General features: G+C 46.1%; 1 protein-coding gene across 1 annotated transcript in view; it reads right to left on the bottom strand.

Annotated features, from left to right (window-relative positions):
* INSC (INSC spindle orientation adaptor protein) overlaps positions 1 to 21,638 on the bottom strand; it is a 134,749-nt gene that overhangs the window by 28,025 nt on the left and 85,086 nt on the right. Inside the window, exon 7 of the mRNA XM_004050750.5 lies at positions 17,418 to 17,543. Within this exon, the coding sequence (XP_004050798.5) occupies positions 17,418 to 17,543 (126 nt within the window). The remainder of the gene's footprint in view (positions 1 to 17,417; positions 17,544 to 21,638) is intronic.

Here is a 21,638-nt window from a genome sequence, read left to right as displayed (position 1 = left end):
TATTATTCCCTTGTTTTCCTCAGAGGTTTATTGCAGGTATCGACTGTTAGTTTTACAAGATTTGTACTTGACATAAATGGTATAATGCTGAATATGGCAATTTATTTTTCTCTCCAGTCAGTATTTGTTTATGAAACCTCTTCTTGTTGTTGCATGTGGCTATGATCCATTTATTTTCACTGTTGTATGGTATTTCATGATATAAATCAATTTCAATTCATTTATGCATTCTCCCGTCGATGGGTGTCTGAGTGGCTTCCCAGTTTTTGCTATAATGGACAGTGCTGCTATAAATATTCTTCTAAATGTCTTCTGGTGAACATGTGCCAGTTTCTTCAGAGATCCCAATCTAGGAGTGGAATTCCTAGGGCAAAGTGTTTCCGCATCTTTAGCTTTATTGGTATTGCCAAATTGTTTTGCAACATGATAGTAGTAACTTTTATTCCCACCAGCAATACATAATCACACTAAACACCAGATTCTTGCCAATACTTGCTATTGGCAGATTTTTAAATTTTTTGCCAATTTTATGGCTACAAAAATTGTATTTTAACCTGCGTGTCTCCACTTACTAATGAGGTTGAGAGACTTTTAATATCATTATTTTGCTTTGATTTGGTTTGTTTTGGCTTTTGTTTTTTGCAAGTTGGATCTCCTCTACGATGAATTGCCTGTTTAGCATCTTTTCATAGGGGCCAAATTTTCCTAGCGTTTCGTTCTGATGCAGCTGACCAGCCACTTGGTCTGCTGCCAGCAAGTTGATCTTCATATTCATTACCATCTCAGCAGCTCTTGCACAGCCCAGCTCACCATAGTAGGAGGCCACCCAAGCGCCCCACACCACTGGGTTCTGGGCTTCCCAGAACCCGAGGCAATTCCTGTAGCATCAGAACATGCACAGACATTAGAGTTAGGCCTACCTAGGTCTGAATCCTGCCTCTATCCTTTACTAGTTGAACAATTTTCTTACCTACTGATATGGTTTGGCTGTGTCCCCACCCAAATCTCACCTTGAACTGTAGTTCCCATAATCCCCATGTCATGAGAGGGACCTGGTGGGAGGTAATTGAGTCATGCTGTTCTTGCGATAGTGAGTGAGTTCTCGTGAGATCTGATGATTTTATAAGGGGCTTCCCCTCTGCTTTGCTCTGCACTTCTCCTTGCTGCTGCCATGTGAAGAAGGATGTATTTGCTTTCCCTTCCACCATGATTGTTAAGTTTCCTGAGACCTCCCCAATCCTGTGGAACTGTGAGCCAATTAAACCTCTTTCCTTTATAAATTACCCAGTCTTGGATATGTCCTTACAGCAATGTGAAAACAGACTAATACACCTACTTTGAGCTTTTATCTATAAAACAGGAATAATACCAATCTCATAGGTTGTTTTTTTCTTCCTTATAAAATGGGCCTAAAAGTAACAACTTCAGAGGACCATTGGAATTATTAAATGAGAGACTGCATGTATAGTGCCTGCCACATGGTGGCACCATCATTCCCTCCCCTCCCCACTGATGGCTCCTAGACTTGGGGCCCTGAATCCTAGGTTCACCCCACTTCTGCCTGTCCCAGCCTCCTCACCGGGCTTCTCTCCAGAAGTCCTTTCTGCACACTCTTTTTGGAACTGAGACCCACCAGGAACCTCGGCTCTTTGGATTGGGGCCCAAAGTTTAACCACTTGTTTAGACATCCTTCAGTCATGCAGCCCAGAACCAGGACTTTTAAAATGGGAGTGATTTCTGTTTTGATTCCTAACTAGGAACAATGCAATGAATAATTGCAACTCCTCAGAAGGGAATAAAGAGAAAATCAGTACTATCCCTGCATTTCTATAGTTCAATAAACATTTCCTGAGCACCTACATTGTGATAGGTGCTGACCTGGGCAGTGACACAGAGATGAAGCAGAAATAAATAAGAGAGATGAAGACACAAAGACGCACAGCAACAAGAAAATGGAGAGTGAGACAGAGAGAAAGTGAGATAGAGAGGGGAGAGAGAAATCATATGCTTACAAAGGATTTGAGAAATTGTCTGATGCAAATCTCAGTCAATCAATTCCTCTCTCACTTGGCCTCCCTGTAACCTCCACTGCTCCTGAGAATTCAGTTCTCTCCATCTTGCCCTGATCTCCTGCTGAGACTTTATGACACCACACTTTTAGGCTCCTCCCTAGCTCACCACTTTTTACCATTTGCTCTGTTGGCCTCTCCTCCTTTGCATTCATCTCAACTGGCATATACCAGGTTTTGCTGCCAGCCTGCTTTACTCCATATCAGACAAAGGCACCCAAACCCAAGTTGCCTCAGTGACTCGCTACAATGACCCCTAAACCTAGCCCTCTTTTCTGAGATCCACGTCTACATTCCAAACTGCTATCTTATCATTTTATATTTAATTCCAAACATAATTTGCCTGGATATTCCACGGGCACCTCAACCCTAATTCACTTAAAGCTGAAGTGGTCATTGTCCCTGTTTTCCCTCCTTACTCCCCTCTCAGAGCTGGTCAGATGTCACTTCCTCTGTGAATATGCATGCACCTCCCTCACCCAGAAGAGGTCATCTCTGTTCTCCCCATTGCCACATCACTGTGGTCTGACCTCAGCTAGAACACCTATCAAGTTAGATGGTCTCTTCTGGTAACATGCACATTCCCCAAGCAGATTTGAGCCACTCAGGGCAGCTCTTATACCAAATTTTCTCTAGATCCTCAGCATCCAGCTGAGGCCTAACACACGGCAGTTTACTGATGAAGTATGGGCTGAATGATGAGGAAATGGAGGCCCAGGGAGGAGATGAGATTACCTAGGCCACATGGCAAGTTAATGCCAGGGCCAGGACTCCAATTCTGGCCTCCTCACTTGTTGTCCCATGCCTCCCTCATTGGGGCCTCTGGGGAGAAGAGGAAAAGCTGGTGAAAGGGCCAGGTGAGCAGGGGATGCTCAGCTTAGTTCCCATGATGGGCCCAGGAGTAGCCCACGATGAGGCCAGCTGCCCCAAAAACAAGTCCCATTTAAGGAAAGTCTGCATCCCCAAATCACCCACTTCCCATCCCTTGTTGTAAACTTAATGATGCCAAGAGAACAATCTAATCAAAGCACTTTCACATCCCTAAAGAAATTGCTGCTGGAAGCACTTATAGATAATTAGATTTTACATGGAATGGAATGGGCCTGGGCCTGAAGCCAGACTTTCCTCATGGGCGGGCATGCAAGTGGTGATGAGGATGGCCTGGCTTGGTCATCATCTGGGCAGCAGAGCTGATGCACCTGGAGTCTGGATACAGAAGGGGCTGGCGAATGCTGAGATTCTTCCCAGGGAGTGGGAGGAACAGCATGGAAATTGTCTTAGTCTATTTTATGCTGCTATAATGAAATACCTGAGACTGGGTGATTTATAAAGAATCGATTTACTTCTTACAGTTTTGGAGGCTATGAAGTCCAAGTTTGAGGAGCCCACTTGCTGCGTCATTCTGTAGTGGAAGGCAGAAGGGCAAGAGATCTTGCATAAAAGGATTGGTGGGGGGCATAAAGCTGAACTCATCTTTTTATCAAGAGCCCACACCCAAGATATCTAACCCACTCCCAAAATAACAGTGTTAACCTATGCATGGGTGCAGAGCCCTCATGACCTAATCACTTCTTAAAGGTCCCAGCTCTCAACAAAGTTGCACTGGGGATTATGTTTCCAGCATATGAACCTTGGAGGACACAATCAAACCATAGCAGAACTTTTGCAGTTAAAGAACCCAAAGTGTACAGTAAACATCATATCAGATTTATGGGCAACATTTTTCTACTGATTATTGGAAAAGCACCAGTGGTGGTTTTTATGCAAATATCTAAAGGACACAGGCTAATATACAAAGGCCCATGATATATCACTGGTGCTAGTCTGCTCTTCTTAGTTTTGTTTTTTAGGGAGGTTGTTTTTGTTTTTGTTTTATGTGTCTAATTTTAAGGAAAAGGAGGTAGAGTTGGTTTCTGGATTGTAACAATTAAACAGAATCATGGGAATGCACTGAAAACACAGCCATAGGAGCAGGAGAGTGACCTAGAGATGCTCAAATTTTCTCTTTCTTTCTGTCCTTCCAGACACCTAAAGGCTGCAGGAAAATACATGATGAGTGGGAATCATAAAGTGACTGGAATCCTGCTCATTGGTCTAGGCAGGATGGACCTGTTCATCCAGGGTATAGTTAGAGGGCGAATTCAATTATAATCAGAAAGGGGAGCAAGGGTCACGTCCAAGGAAGCAAAGACAAGTGACAGACCAAGGGAAAGAGCAAAGCATTTCATGGAATAAATAAACCCATGGGTCAGAGGCAGAATGCTAATGTGGACTGTACACCAGATAGGGACAAGGTTCAGGATGACGTCTGCAACAGCCTAAGAGGTTAATTAAAGGCTCCCTTTATACAATGAGGTGTTTGTTTTATGGCGTGGTGATAGAGCTGAGAGCTCCATAGAAAGCTGCATAAGCTAAAACAGGCCTTCAGGATGATAATATTATCCTCCTCCAAACTAATATATCCCAGCACTCAACTTCTTTTGCTACGTCAAACAAGAATCTTTAGTTAAAAGTTAAATGGAAAAATACAAATATTAATATGTAATATGGAATGAAACAATGAATGAAAGGGATTATACAACCAGTTTGGCAGGCAAGTCAGTGAGGTAGAGAGAGAGAGAGACATATAGGCAGAGAAAGCAGGGATGAGTAATTAAGGTGGAAAGCAATTATGGATTGAGTAACTTAAGAGTATATAGAGTAAATAATTTCCCTGTTAGGCAGATGATTTTCCTTATAGCTGATTTTCAAACAGATGCTCTAAAGGTGCTTTGGGGGTGGATTTCCCTTTGGGTTAGGGTTACTAGGCATGTGCTGATAAGAAAATATCAAGTTTTCAGCAAAGCACTACTGGGCACAGCTGGGATCTGAATTGTACCCAACCTGCTTCTAGATCAGTGGTCCTCAGCCTGGTTCTTAGATGATTCGAATCATCTAGGACAGTTTTAAAGACACAGATATCCAGACTTTACCACCAGAAATTTGAATTTAATTGGTCTGTGGTGGAGTCTTGGTATCATTAGGGTTTTATTTTTGTTTTTGTTTTTTTGAGACAAGGTCTCACTCTGTTGCCCAGGTTGGAGTGTGGTGATCTGCCCGCCTCGGCCTCCTAAAGTGCTGGGGGTATCATTAGTTTGTAAAACTGAAAGTATAATTTAAAAAAAAAAAAAACTCCTCAAGTAACTCTCATGGACATCCTGAGTTGAGCAGCACTGTTCTAGAGATATCTGTAATACAAGGAAGTTGCACAACCTTCACAGCGAGAAAAGCCTGGGCTCCTTGCTGACTTGGTGAAATGAGCAAGTTATCCACCTTCTATGAGCCTCATTTTTAATCCTTAAAATAATAATGGTATCATACTTAATAATAAAATAATAAGTTAAATGTTGACAGCTTTTTCCCTGAAATCAGTAACAAGATAAAGATACCCATTATCACTGCTCTCATTTAAAACCATACTGCCCAATGCAATCAGACAAGAAATGCAAAAATAGAAGGATTGAAAAAGTAGAGGCAAAACTGTCATTATTTACAGATGACATAATTGTGTACATAGAAAACTCTAATGAATCTATACACTATTAAAAGCAGTAAGTAAATATAGCAAGCAAGATTACTGGATACAATATCAAACTTGTATTTTTTATGTATTAGCAACAACAGAAAATAAAAATTAAAAAACACCATTTACATTTGCATGAAATCATAACTAGGAATAAATCTAAAAAAGATGTGCAAGATGCCAGCACTAAAAACTCAAAACATTGCTGAGAGAAATTAAAGACAGTTTGTATGATGTAGAGAGATGTACTCTGTTCATTGATTAGAATATTCTACATTGTTTAAGATGTCAATTTCTGGCGGGGCCCAGTGGCTCACGCCTGTAATTCCAGCACTTTGGGAGGCTGAGGTGGGCGGATCACCTGAGGTCAGGGAGGCAGAGGTGGGTGGATCACCTGAGGTCAGGAGTTCAAGATCAGCCTGGCTAACACGGTGAACCCCTGTCTCTACTAAAAATACAAAATTAGCTGGGTGCGGTGGCACACACCTGTAATCCTAGCTACTCAGGAGGCTGAGGCAGGAGAATCGCTTGAACCCGGGAGACGGAGGTTGCAGTGAGCTAGAATCGTGCCACTGCACTCCAGCCTGGGCGACAGAGTGAGACTCCATCTCCAAAAAAAAAACCATGTCAATTTCCAAAAATTTAAATTTTTAAAAACCCCAATCATTTCAGCAGGTATTTTTGTGGACATTGACAAGCTGATTCTAAAATGTATATAAAACTGCAAAGAAGTTAAGAATTACCAAGATAATCTTAAAGAAGAACAAAGTTGGTCAATTTATGTTACCAAATAGAAAAATGTATTAGACTATAGGGGCCCCGTGCTCTATTGGCACAAGATGAACAAAAAGGCTAATGGAACAGAAAAAAAAAAAATCCAGAAACAGACTCATGCATGTATCACTATTTTAAAAAAAAAGAAAAAGGTATCACTTCAATTCAGTGCTGAAAGTATAGTCTTTTCAATAAACGGTGCTGGCTCAATTGGGTATCCATATGGGAAAAAAATTGACCTTGAACACCATTTTAAAATTAGGTTGAAATATATCATAAGCCAAAATTTTAAAGGCAAAACAATAAAGCTCCTAGAAGAAAATTAGGAGAATATTTTCATAATTTTGGAAAAATCAGTGATTTCTTAAATGGACGCAAGCAGCACTGACTACAAAAGAATAGGTCAATAAATTGAATTTAACAAAATCAAGCATTTCTATTTATCAAAAGACACCATTAAGAGAATAAAAAAACCTACCACAGGCTGATAATATGTATCTTAAGAGAATTTATATGTAGAACGTGTTTTTCAAAGTTTATACATCAATAAGAAAAGACAAACAACCCAGTGTTTTAAAAATGGGCAAAAGACTCAGCCCTACATTTCACAAAAGATGATAACCAAATGGCCAGTAAGGATGTGAACAAGTGTTCAAAACCATTACTCATCAGGAAAATAAAAATTGAAACCATAATAAGAGAGGACGGTACACTCAAGTTGGTCACAAGCAGAGCACTGCATGTCCAGCTATTACAAATCTCCAAATAACTTGGTTTGTATTTTTGAAGTAGCCCAAAGAGAGAATGAAACACTCCTTTGGAAATTGATTGTCCATTAGCTGGGCTTGTGTCTTTCCAGCTCTTCTCCCTTTCTCTTCCTCCAGTAAGTCTCTTCCCCTTTTCTTATCCTCCTTCCTTCTCCCTGTCTCTCTTTATCTCTGTGGGTGACCAGAGGACCCACCACTTGCCGGCAGCAGGTGGTGGGTGATGGTTCTAGTTCTGGGCTTTGAGGGCTGGGCTACTGTCCATGCTGCACTGTCAGTGCCAGACTGTTCCCAGAAGTGGATCCTGCCTACCAAATTCTACCCTAAACCTTCACAGTGTATCATCCTTTCAATCCTCCCTCCACCCCACCAGCCCAAGCAACCTCCTTTACCCTGCTCCCCTCCAAACTAGCACTTGCCCCACTCCAGAAGCACTCAGGGGTGGCTGAGAGTGCCACCTCTGTACCTTGTCCCATGTCCTAGGCAATCTTTGCTTCCCTGTGAGCACAGCCTCCCTTCTCCCCAGCAACAGCACTGTGTTTTCATCAGACTTCTCATTTATTTTCTGCTCTCACCAGATTCTTTGGGACCAGCTAGGAGATACACAACAACTTTACCCTGCTAAGCCTGCTGCATCCCACTCCACCACACACACACACACACACACACACACACACACACACACACACACACAAACTCTCAAATGCAGAGCTCCATCTAAGAATTCACAGGCACCCAGCTCTCTTCTAACAACTCCTGGAAGAACACCACCCACTCAACACAACCCAAACCCATAGAACAGGCATCTAGAATTCTTAGCCCTGCCAGCTAAACATCTAACTTTTGTTCATCACATTACATCTCACAAAATTACTTCATATGCCACAGGATACCAGCAGAACTAGGAATCCCATCAAATGAGAAAATTGAGGCTCATAGGGATTAGAAAACTTCCCTGTGGTCACTTAGCAAATCAGTAGCAAATGAAGAACTTGTCCCAGGATCTCTTCACTAACGTCAAGCCTGCTGAACTTTACCCAGGAAACATAGCCAGCCTCAAAGGGCTTCTACTCATCTGACTTATCTCAGGCTGACTTGCAGAACTCATCTTGGCCCACCAACCTCCCTAAGTCTCTTTGAGACCTAAGAACTTGGGCTTAGGGCCATTAGAATTAGGAGACAGGCAAAGCCGGTGCAAATTGCCAGGGCTAAGTGGTGCAAACAGGGGCTCAGGGCAAATTCCATTCTGTCCTTATTGAGGGACCCTATGATGTTTATACTCCCCCCAACTCCCACCCCTCATCAGGGTCTGAAACTGATCACAGCATCCTGCCATGCTGTTTCAAGTGAAGTCAGACATTCCGCATTCTGGTCTCAGCCCTGTGGTTGATCTCGGGAATGTGGGTGTGCACATTGTTTCACCTCTCTGGGCCTCTATTTTCTCATCTGCAATGAGGAAGAACGAACCAGAAGTCTTCAATTGGTATTTGTTTGGTTTCATAGCAAACATTATTCACCTGTGTGTGCAAACCACTTCCCTGATGGACTAAAGAAGTGGGTGAGATAGTGTCTCTTGGTGGGGAAGCCAATGCAGAGGTTTGAGGTCAGGCAGTGTGGGATACGCTTCCAGAGCAGTACCACATACTGTGTGAGCACCAAGGAGGGAGGATCACAGTCGGGAAGGAGGTCCAGAGGAGGCCTTAGAGCGAGATGTCAACAGTGGAGGTGAAACTCTCATTGGGACACCCAGCACAGGCAGAGGCTCCAAGGCAAGGAGGCCCCAAAGACCTTTGGTGGAGAAATTTGGTGGGAAGGGGAAAATAACTCACATCTATGGAGCATTGACTTGTATCATCTTCACAACCTGCAAGGCAAGGATTGACACTTCACTTTCACCTGTGATGAAATGGGGCTCAGAGGGGTGCAAGGTCACACACACAGTGAATAAGTGGTAGAGCTGGGCATCAAACCCAGGCTTGTTTACCAAAGGGGCAATGTGCTGGAGGCAGCTTGCTCAGAGGGCACCTTCAGTGCCAGGCTGAGGGGTTTGGATTTTGTCCAGTGGGAACTAGGAGGCCTAGGAAGATTTCCACTCCAAGAACACACTCTCTGGGGAAATCTGGAAGTTAGATACATGTTGGAATGAAAGATTTGCCTACATCATCGGAGGCTGACTCAGTAGGAAGAAGCCCTCACTGCCCTGAATTTGTAAACCTCCCCTACTCCCCCACTCACTCCGCCCCACACACTGGCCCTGACTGTTGGTCCTGGAGCCCAGAGACCACCAGCCTCAACAGCCCCAGGAGAAGCCTACCCCAGGCAGCCTGATGGAGCTGCCACTGGTGTTCTTATCCACCAGGGGTCGCTGTTGCACAGCACATGGGGTCCCACCGAGCCTCTGCGGATGGAGCCTGCTCCTGCAAACCCACTGCCGCACTTAGGCACCCGGACTGCCTGGCAGCCCCATCCCTTCTCCAAACTCAGGATGGACCTGGCGGGAAAGGCGCAGTCCCCGAGCCTTCCTTCAGTCTGGAAAGTACTGGCCCATAATCTCAGCCTAGATCTTTGTTAGAAGCGGAGAGGGCAGGTGGGGCAGTGTGGCTAATTTAGTTCCTGCCTCTTTGCATCCTGGCCTCCTTAAGTGCCCCCACCCCAGCCATCAAGACAGACAGACAGGAGCCTTGGTATGTCGAAAGTGAACAAGCCACAGTCCCTCTGAGAAGGCTCAATCATGGGCCCTGCCCCCTTGCAAGGCTGGGAAGAGTGACAGTGACAGTGCCAGCCCCAGTTCCTTTCTGTCTGTCAGCCAGAGTCAAAGCACAGCTAACCTGGGACCCTGGGCTTCTCTGCAAAGCCTTAGCCCATTCCCATGGGAGTTGAAGGCTAGTGTTTGGGGGTGTGAGGAGTGGAGGAAGCTGATAATCCTAGATGGGTTGAGTGCCAAAGAGAGGTGAAGAGGCATCTGCGACCTTCATTCAGAGGCATTCTCTTTCTCCCTCTCTCTAAAAGCTATTCCTAGGTAAGAAGGGATTGCAAGACAAATTAAGCAAAGATTTTTTTGCCTTGCATTCACAGCCCCTCTGTCTCTATCCAGCCTGGCTTATATATTAGAACCAACTCTAGTAAGAAAGTAGTAGCTTTGCTTTGGGATCTGCACACTATGACACCATTCACCTAATGGGACCAGGGGGCGCACTTAGGATTAGGAGCAAAAACGCAGGGTTCTCAGTCCAGCCTCTGTCCCTCCCAGTATCTCTATCCTTTCCAGCCTCAATTTGCTCTTCTGTAAATAAGATGGAGGTGACCATCTCTCCCTGCCTTCCTTACAAAATGACCGTGAAAAGCAAATGGGCATAATGGTGAGAAAAACTGATTAAAGTGAGGTATTTTTGCTTGTTTGAATTTTTTATTTATTTTTTGCAAAAATTAACTATTTGTGACCATCTGCAATTATACAGGGAGCAGACAGTGGAGACAGACCCCTGTAAAACAGCAGCTGGGGCCACAGAGCCTCCCCACCATTCCCCCTTGCAGCTCACTCCCTCCTGCCCAGGGCCTCTGGGATTTCAAGAGCTCAATATAGGCCTCCCTGTCTTCATCTCTCTTCCAGCCCAGCACCTCAGCTGTCAGGGCCTATTGATTCCAAGAAGCTTCCCCAGGAAACGAGGGTGGGGAGTGAAGGAGCTACATGGAGACAGGCAGCAGTTTTTCCAGCTCTTGCCCTTGGTGATTTTCTTCTTGGACTTGAAATTGAGCCCTCCTCCCCGCTCTCCCCTCATCTTTAATTTCTGTATTGATTTTCATTAAACTACACCCTTGGCTCCAGCACAGAGTGAACTAACTCGTTATTTGAAAAAATAAAATAAAAGGGAGGAGTGAGAATAAAAGGATGCTGTTTTGAAAGTGAGGCCGTCTCTGGTCTTAAGGCTGGAAAAGACAATGACCAGAACTGTCCTGAAGGTTGTCTGAGCCTTGGGCTTTGAGTGCCCCCCACTCCTTTTGGCCACAGACCTGTAGCTTCCTATCCCTAACATCTCCAGCCCCTCATCTGGACCATAGTCCCCAGTCCAGCTCTAGTCTCCAGCCCCCTCCAACCCCATCCTGGCCTGGCCCCATCCAACCACAATCAATCTCTGAACCAGCAGTGCCCTGACCTTCCCTTTCACCACTCAGAGTACCTGGCACCCTGCCATGGTCATTGCAAAATCCCCAATAACCAGTTTCTTTGGGCGCAATGTGAAGTTTTCCCCAGACCAGCCTGGAAAAGTGGAGACAAATGGGCATGGGAGGAGGAAAAGGAAACAGACACAGGCAGAGTGCTTTCTCCATGCAGGCACCATTGCTGCAAGACCCACCCATATTGCTTCATTGCATCACCATAGCAGCCCTATAAAGGAGGTGGTAGTCCCATTTTACAGAAGATGAAGCTGGGATTCAGACAGGAGAAGTGACTTGCTCCCTCACCTCTCTTCATTCTTCCCCAAACCCTGCAGTCCTCCCCCTTGTTGCCAGTTCACCTTGCCAGCTCCAGTCCTCCAGGAAGGCCACCCTCAGCAGTCCACCCTGACCAGGCTGGGTTCATCTGCTGTCACTGGACTGTGTGGCTCTGGGGCCCTTACTCCCTCCTTGGCCCTCACTCCCTCCTTGGCCCTCATTTTCTCCCTCTAGTCTTCTCCCAAGTGAGGTCCAGAGAACACTGCCTTCTCCTTGGGGCTCCCCCAATTCACTGAACACAAAGACCCTGAAAGACTTGGAGACTTGGAGCCCCATTGGGTGGCTCCCTGCTGGGGTGGCTCCCTGCTGGGGTGGCTCCCTGCTGGGGTGTCCCCTCTGCCCCTGCCCTTGTTAAGACTGCTTTCCTCTGGCCTGCCTGGGAGCTCCTCCCTGGCCCTTCTGGGCCCAGCTTCATTGCCTCTTTGGTGCTGCCTGCACCGGCAACCCCACCAGAGGTGGGGCCTCCTGCTTATAGCCTCTGATGGCCATGGGACAGCCCTTACCACTGTCTGTCCTGCTGGGCCTCTCCCCATTCAGCCATCCTGGGAAGCAGGGAGCCTGTCTCTTCTCCAGAACCCAGCATAGGGGTAGGGAATGAGGAGTGATGTCAGATGAAGACACAGGGAAGGAAGGACAGATGTCCTGAAGCTTAGGATGCAGGGAGGCTGCAGCCCAGATGAACCAGACCTCCACGTGACAGCTCTGAAAAGAAAGAATGGGGCCTCAAAACGCCTGTCAGACACTTGTGGAGAGGCCTTTGCTGTGTGTTGGCATCTTGCCTCCATCCCTGCTTGTTGGGTGTCCGTGTCCATCCCTTGCCCAGGCCAACACAGAGAACCCGGCTCCCAGTCCTCTGCAGTCCTTGCCTCAGAAGGACCAGCTCTCCCCAGGTAGCAGAGGAAAGAGCAGGAGTTTAGAACCAGCCAGACTTAGGTTTGCATCCAAGCTCTACATTCATGACTGAGGAAACACTGTCTCAGAGTCTCAGTTTCCTCGTCTGTTAAAGGGAAAGACTGTGAGGACTCATCGCCCCCGCACCACCCAGCTTCTCCATGTGTGCACTTCACTGCAACTTTGACCAGGCCAGCCCCTCTCCCACATGCCAGCCCTCCCTTCCCCACCAGACCCTAACCTTCCATTCATTTTCAAAGTCCAAGTGATTAGCATTATACCTGCCACAATCACAGTAGCCACCATTTATTCGCTGTCTACTCTGTGCCAAGCATCATATTACTATACATGAGGTAGATTTTATAGGCTCATTTTACTGATCAAGGAACTGTGCTAAGCAAATCCCCCAGGATAACATATCCAAGCTCACAGTGAGAAAAATCTGTTCAAACCCAGGATTGCCTGATTCTCCAAGTTCTCAGTCTCTCCATTGTAATAGGCTGCTTCAGTGATAAAAGAAGGAATTCATAGAGTGAATTAGTGGTGGACTTCGTGAGAGAACAAATGAGTAAGTTTACTTATCTTTTATTTTATTTTATTTTTAAGAAACAGGGTCTAGCTATGTTGCCTAGGCGAGTCTGGAACCCCTGGCTTCATGCATTGCTCCTGCCTCACCCTCTTAAAGCACTGGAATTTGAGTGAGTTTAAAAGTAAGTGAATGACTGACTGGCAAACAGAAGGAATGACGAAGCAGAGACGAAGTGACTTCCCGTGAGTGAATGAATGAGACCATGACTGAATCTATGACCACACAAGCCCCCAAACCCAGCAAGGCTCAGGCATGACACAGCAGCAATTGGGATGGATGCAGTGACCTGTCTAGACCCAAAACTCCGCTGGGGGCTGCGCAGGATTTAATGAACCTCTTCAAGGTTGAAGGAAAGGAGGGGGAAGCTGCACAACAGAGATGAATTTCACCAAATCCAGCACGTTTCCCACTGCCAATTAATTAAGCGAACCTCAGTGAGAAGGCCAGGTCAGTAAATCAGGCGGAGAAGGCTGGAACTTTGATGTGATCTAATTAGGCCACGAACCATGCCCGGTGAGTGGGTGGCTGGCAAGAGCCCCAGGGAACCACACTTCCCCACTCCACCTTCACTCACCTGTCACTCTGTGGTTTCTACAATCCGGCCTGTGCCTGGTCTTCACCATCTTCCATCCTCAACACTGACAATGGCCAAACTCACCAGAGCCTCTGTGGGCAGTGCTGAGCAGCCCAGCTCACAGAGGGTGGCAGGCATGGACAGGACCCAGGGAGGGGGTGTGGGTGGAGGGTGGGAGAGATTAAGGACCTCATGGGTGTCTCTAGAACTTCTCCCAACTTTGGAAGCAATATGATATGGAGGAAAGGAGCATGGAAACTGGCCTCACAATATCAGATTTTGAGTCCTGGGTCTGCACAATTGTTAACAGCCCAGGCTGGCTCTGGCCCAGCAGAGCTGGAATTACATTACTGCCTGGGCTACTTTTTAGCTATGCGCCCTTGAGCAAGTGGCTTCGCGTCTCTGAGTCTCCCTTTCTTCTGTAAACAGTGGAGATATAACAGGATGGCAAGGAATAAATGACTTGATGAAAGGAGGGGCTTAGCAAAGTGCTTGCCCAAAGCAAGTATTCGATATATGTTAGTTATTGTTCCTCTCATCGTGGTCATGACATCCTCCTTACCTGCTAGAACTGGGCTCGGCAAGAATTTTCTATAGATGGCCAGAGAGTAAATATTTTTGGCTTTGAAGGCTATATGGTCTCTGTTGCAACTATTCAGTTCTGCTATTTTGGTATGAAAGCACATAGAGAACACCCAAACAAACAAGTGTAGCTGTGTTCTAATAAAACTATGGGCTGAACTTCGAATTTCACAGAAGTTTTCATGGGACACAGAATTTTATTCTTCTTCTGTTTTTTTCTGACCATTTAAAAATGAAAAAAAAAAATCATTCTTAGCTCATGGGCCATACAAGGCAGACAGCAGGCTGAATTTAGCCCATGGACCATAACTTGCTACCGTCTAGACTAGAATGTAATCTCCATGAAGACAAGGGGTTTTGTCTGTTTTGTTCACTGTTATACTCCCAGCACCTAAAACAGTGCCTAGCAAATAGCAGATAGTAAATATTTGCTGAATGAATGAATTACATAATGTATGATTTCATGCAAGAAGTCATTTCACCTCTATGGACGTCAGTATTTTCATCCATACTATGGGGATACTTTCAAACTTGAAACAAGCATCACATGAAATTAGAATCCATGTGGAGTCACTTTGCAAGCTCTACAACTGCTACACAATGTAGTTGTTATTTCTGATCACTCAGGGGCCCTTACCAGGGTAAGTCTTATTCCTCTTCAGTGCCTGGCACAGAGGAAATATTTCATGAGTGTCTGTGTATTATAAGCAATCTGGCCTGGAGAGGAGAAGTGTCCAGGTAAGCTACTATCCCCTATGCCAGCTGGGGATGTGAGGGGTTAGCACAGTGGCCAGGAATAGCAAGGTGGTCTGGGATTAAGCTGCAGGGACCTTTTCAGTGCTCTCAGAGTAATCATTAAACCAGCAAGGTCGTGACACAGGGGTGCTGTACTATGGCAGATGTGTGTCCAAATTCTGGCTCTAACACTTACTATGTTATTTAGGCAAGTCACTTAAACTGTCTGAGATTCCATTTCCTTATCTTTAAGATGGAGATACTAATAGTGCTCACCTCACAAGGTTCTGGTGCATTAATGAAAGGACATATGTAGTGGACTATCTCAGCACCTGGCACAAAATAAACCCCCAGACTATGAACATCTCTTTCTCCTTTTGCTCAACTGGGCAGGGTCTGAATCTCAGGCTAGGGCCTGAGCCGTCTGTACTGGGAAAGACACATTAAAGCACTCTGGCATTTGAGCAGCATCAGATAGGTGAAAGGAAAAATGCCTCCAGCCATCCCAGGTGCACAGGTTTTCAACTCTAAACAAACAAACGAAAAGCCCTGTTGTTTTTCTTCCCTGAATTGAAAACTTCCTTCTGCACTGCAAGCTCACTAACGCCATACAATCGGCTGTTGGAGGGCTGGTGATCCCAAGCTCCTTCTATCTTCTCCTCCCATTTTCCCTACCAACCAGACAGGAAAGGTGAGAAACAACCCCCATTTGGTCATTTGTACACTATCCAAGGAAGGACAAGTTTTATAGGAGAAGGGAGGGAATTATTCAGAACGTGAAGTTGAGGATGCTCAATGCATTTCCTTTATCAAGTCCACTGTCTGTCTCTCCCTCTCTCTCTCACCATCCTCTCCACTCCTCTATTTTGCCATATAAGAGAGCACATGCATAGCATGTCTGTGCTCACACAATCAGACAGTCCACTGGAATAGAGATAACTGTAATTGGTTTCAGCCTTAGAAGACTTGGATTTGGCTTTTGGTTCTCTCATTTAATAGCTATATGACCCTGAGTTAGTCACTTCTGTCCTCAGAGCCTTGCTACCTAATGAGTAGCACAATGAAGGAGTAAGCAGGGATTTCTCACCTCCAAATCTAGTGCTCATAGCAACTACATATGAAGACTTCCAACCCAGTGGGAAGCAGGCACTCTGTCCAAAAAGCTGGCACTATCTCCTCTACTATCTTGCTCTGTCACCTTAGGCAAATTAATTCCCCATTCTGACCCATAGCCTTGTCATCTGTAAAATGAGCAGATTCCCTATCCACATTCCACCCTTAGCTAAGAGCATCTGTAAGTTCACGATTCTATGACCCTGTCCCAATAATCTGAGTAGGTTTGGAAGGAGACAGGGTAAAAAGTAAGATGACCATTTGTCTAGGAGTCCAGACCAAAGTGAAGAAGCTGAGGGTAGGGTGGAGTTATTTGGGCTGCCAGGACCAGACTGTGGGACATAGATGCAGAGGACAGAGAGCAGTTTGCTGGCCCCTGTCCCCATTTAGACCAGCTAACAGGAACAGACTCAGATCCCACCCCAAATCCTGCAGGTACCACCATAGTACCAGGACGTACCAGGCCTTTCCACTTTTCTATAAGAATTTTCAGCATCTTTCCTGGAAACTTGGTTGGGAAACCCCAGATTTCAGCCCCTGCCTCCCCAGCTTTCCTGGCTGGAGTCCCTGAGAGCCTATCCGTAAGCTCAGACTCACTCATGTCTAAGTAGAGGTGCAGCCTCAGTCGCACAACCAGGGAAGGGGTCAGGGTGGTGGGAATTAGTTATGTCACCGTAGATCAGGCTTGAACAGAGGCACTAGAGCCTGTCACATCACCACCTTCCTCCTCTAACCCTACCCTACTCCCACGCCATCTTGGCCCAGTGAGCACTTGGACTGGGGCTTCCACCTCCCTCACCCAAGCCCGCTGGTCTTTAGTGGAGAGGAGCCCCACCTGCTTTCCCAGGCACCCAGTGCTGCCCTGCTCTTGCCCAGTCAATGCTCCCAGGATCTGGATCCTCTTCCGTCTTTAGGAGGCCTGCTGTGGGTGAAGAATCAACCACCCTGAACCCCAGCACCAACCCCTGACTTGCCTGCCTCCTACCATGATCCACCCACGGGAGTCTCCCCAGTTGTCACCCCACCCAGGAAGTGCTGAGTGTCCCTTTGAGCCCTGCCTTTCCTGCTCAGGCTCATCAGTCCCCATCTCCTTCACCTCTTTGCTGACTCCCATAGTCCAGGTCCCAGCCGCCCTATCCGAATGGTGCCTAGGAAAAGGACTACTCGGGGCACTTGGTCCATGAAAAGGAACAGATGGCCATCATGAGGCCTGGACCTCACCCCTACCTGGCTTGAGGACCTCAGGCACCACCCAGCCAGCTGTCCTTACCTTCTCCAGCTGGTGGACACCCTCTTCCACACAGCAGATGGAGGCCAGCGTGCGGAGCGCCTGGGGGTACAAGCACCGGAAACTGTCCTGCCGGCAAACCTTGAAGAGTGCTACGACCCCACCCTCCTGCCAAGAGAAAGAAATGTCACATCATCTTACTGTGTGACCTTGTCTGGGGCTAACTCAAGAATAAGTGACATCTCTGATTCGCCAGATATGCTTTCGGGTCCTCCCTGCCTCCAGCAACCCCCGCCCCACACACACTTACACACACTCAAATGCTCACATGTACACTACAGAGAAATGCTGGCTCCAGAAATAATGTCACCCTTCATAGTCCAAGCTGGAGATGGGATACTATAAATGCTTCTGGGGCTCGGGAGCCAGGGGCCAAGGCAGGCATATTTGCTAGGGCTGGCGATCAGTACCCTTCAACAGGGTTCACAAACATCTGGCATCTCCCTTGGAGCAGCCCCCCATAGAGCAGGCCTGGAGTCACAGGAAGCAGGTCCTAGAAACCAATCTGAGGCAGGTGGAAGGAACTGACTAGATGCCCAGAGCTGGTTCTCCCTCTGCTAACAGTCACCATGCTATTCCTCAGATTCTTCCAACTGCTGCAGGAGGCAGGCAAAAAAAAAAAGTTTCATTTATATTAGTACTACCATTTCCTCCCATTTTTTGATCAAAAAAACTGAAGTCCGGATGGGTAAAATAATTCAGCCTAAATTCACATCATCATTTTCACTCGTTTACTCCTGTTTGTGTGTGTGTGTGTGTGTGTGTGTGTGTGATATAAGCCTTTTAAAAACAATCATCGCAGCTCTTGAGTGTGGTGAGCATGTACTTTTCCTTTTGTGAGAGCTGTTTATGGAAACTTCTTTCCAGTAAAGTGTTTACCATCAGGCAAGAATCTGGGAGTGCAGAGCTCATTGTCCAGGTGCCCTGCTAACTAGTCAGACTTACTCATAATAATCGCTGGAGCCAACCTTAGCTCTGGGAGCAAAGTGAGCCAAGAGATCACTGGAATGACTAACCAAGGTGCCAAGCAAACCAGTGGCAGCACTAACTGGGGCATTTGGAGTGGCAGGAATTGGATATCCCACATCTCGCTTTGCCCAGATCTTTCCCTCTTTCCTTCCCTGAAAGCTGGCAGGGTGCCTAGGGTTGGCAGCAGTAAAGAATGCATGAGCAACTGATCTGAACTGGGTCCCTCAGGGCACTCGCCTTTAACCTCATCACTCCTGGGTCTAACTAACCTCATTGTACCGGTTCCCAAAACTAAGCAAAATGTTATAGGAAGAAGGCAAGTTCAGCAAAAGACCATCCTCTGTCAGGTTTTTGAGAACTCTGACAACAAAAGCACCTATTGTGTGCCAGGCTCAGTTCCATGTGTGCTGAGAATGCAGCAGTGAATGACGATAAAACAACGAATGGGCAATTGGAAGAAGAAGCCCAGCACAGGTTCACCAAAATAACTCAATTCCAGATCTTCCCTTACCCTCCACCCCAAAATGATAGGCTTATGGGCCCTTCTCATTCTAAGAGTTTTGCTGCTGGTCACTTCAGGGGTCAAGATGAAGATATCCAACTCTGGAGGAGTTCATAATTTCTGACATTTTATAATCAGCTGAGAGTAATCACAACTTATATATTCTACTTCCTTTGGGATGGTTGAATTCCCCTCACTTCTTTTGGTGTGAAAAGGCATAACTTAGGGCTAGTACATTCATTCGTGCATTCAAAAATGTTAATGGTTTATTATAGGCCAGACATCATGCTGGACACTGAGCAAGACTGCTTCAGTCCCGTCCACAATAAACTCATGGTCTCATAGAGAAGGCAGACAATTTTAAAAGCAGGTACAAAGCTGGGTAGAGGGGCAATGACATGTGGTTGGGGGTGCAGGGTTAAAAGAACACAGAGCAGAAGCCCTAACATGCTCGGAGGGTGGGGGGTTGTAGAAGGGTCAAGACAGAACCACTCTGATTTTAAGTGCACGTAATTACTTCAGTAAAAATGTCTGGCATGAGACAGACACTTACGCCTCTGATTCCTTGTTCCACAACTTTTACTCCTGCCTTCCTACTTTCCCATAGTTCCTGGGACATCTGCTTGAAGGTTCTACATACAGACCTCACTCAGAGAGTCACTGAAGGAAAACCAAGTTACTCTTTAGAATGAGAAGAAAAGAAATAGAAGTCCTAAGCTCTCATCAGCCAGCCCTGCTGGTCATTTCTAGCCTTCTTCCAGATGTAAATATCTATACATATATATGGATATATATTTATATATGTGTGTGCTTATATTTAATCATACATATTGTATAAATATTATTTCTCTATATATGTAGATAGATGAGAGAGAGAGAGATGACTGATAGACATTTACATCTGAAGCAGACAATGAAGAAACAGTGCCAAAGAACGTGCATGAGGCCTGAGCCAGGATGAATGTGGCAGCCTCCTTTGGCTCAGGAGGCACTGAGCCCAGCACAACTATATTTAAGCCTCTGCATGCATTTGCACTGGATTCTCATTACATCTCTCTCAAGCCTGTGAAAAAATGGCCTTCTTAGCACTTTTAGCTACCAGGAGAGGGAGGGGGAAATTCCTGGATCCAAAAGAAAGAGATTCTGGTCCAAATCCTGGCTTTGCTGCTGGTTAAGTTTGGCTAAAAATGGGCTACAATAGCTATATGTCTGAGCTGTTGGGGGTGCAACTGAGTTAGCACATGTGGAAAGGCCTGGTACCTGATTCTGGAGAGTGGGTAAGGGTCAGGCTATGTGAGGCTTCCTGATTATAAGAGTGTCTTATATCCTCATGAAAGAGGTCCCGAGGGCTAGGATATGTGAGAGGAGAGAGAAGGAAGAAGGCCACAGAGGAAATAAAATGGATTGGTCTTGAGGACCACTCTGGAGCCCCCATTCAAGAACCGAGTGCAGCACTCATCCTGGAGTGAAGCTGGGAATGGCCTGAGCTAGCAGAATCACACTGTTGGCTGAAGCTTGTTTAATTTTATAGAAAGCTCCGGGCTCAGAGCCCAGCCACATAACAGTATGAATTATTCAGAGAGACTTGGGATGAGCTGTCATAAAGTGGGAAGAGATCACTTGTAGGGTGTATGGGCTGGTGGTGGAAGGAATAACAGAGGAGTTATTGGTGGGGGGTATAATTTTGATGAAGCCCAGAGGACTTTTCTGTGCCTTGCACAGGGGAAGGGATGGAGTTTGTCACCATCATCATAGAGAGGTCTGGGCTTATTCTTTAGCCTTCAGAGGAACCCAAGAAGCTGAGAGGACAAGCCTCAGACAGGTTGCCCACATTCTCTCCCAGAAGCAGCTAAGATAGATGAAGGACCCAAACAAACAGAACAGCAGGCCGCAAAGAGGTGGATGAGGAAGGCCGCTAGATCACTGCCCCACACTGTTACAACACTGGGTACATCTACTGAGCATCCAAGGTGAGGATGCTGTGCAGGGCATGCCAGGGACTCCCAGCTCCTGCATCGCTGTCAGAACTGGAAACCCAAACACAGTAATTCTATGGGAGGAATTAGTCTCCCATCTTCTCCCAGAGAGAAGATTCAGGAAGGACTCCCTTTTCCAGCCCAGAAAAATGGATGAAAAGATGAGCTGGAAAGATGGAAGTCCTCCCTGAATCTTTTCTCTGCTTCAACACTCTGTCTGCTCCATCCCTTGGACCTGAAATATCAGAAGGTTGAGATTAGGATTCTGGAATCTCTAGACCTGGTTAAAATCCCAGCTCTGCTTTCATGTGTGTGACCTTGAATAAATTATTTATGTTCTTTCTGAAACTCTGTCTCTTCATCTTCAAAATGGGAATTATAATTATGACATATCAAAAGACTGTCAGCGAATCAGATGAGATGGTGAATAGAAAGCATAGCACCATGCCTGAGTAAACAATGGGCATGGAAGGTTGGTGAGAGAAAGGAAGAGAGTGGGAAGTAAGGTGGGAGGAAGAGGAAGAGGAGGGGCTGCTGAGAAGCAGTTCAGAACAGTAACCAGGCACGTAGCCTTTGCTGCCAAACAGCCAGGTTCAAATTCCAGTTCAGTCACTTACTAGCTTTGGACTTTCTCACTGTCTTAGCTCCCTCACCTGGAAAATGGGGGTAGATCCTGCCTACCACAGAGGATCATTGGGAGGTTAAAATATGTTTTTTGTATAAAGCCCTTAGAACATTATCTGGCACAAAGTGAGT

This window comes from Gorilla gorilla, chromosome 9, assembly GCF_029281585.2.
Source record: "Gorilla gorilla gorilla isolate KB3781 chromosome 9, NHGRI_mGorGor1-v2.1_pri, whole genome shotgun sequence".
Lineage (NCBI taxonomy): Eukaryota > Metazoa > Chordata > Mammalia > Primates > Hominidae > Gorilla > Gorilla gorilla.
This window is presented reverse-complemented; position numbering and strand designations above follow the sequence as displayed.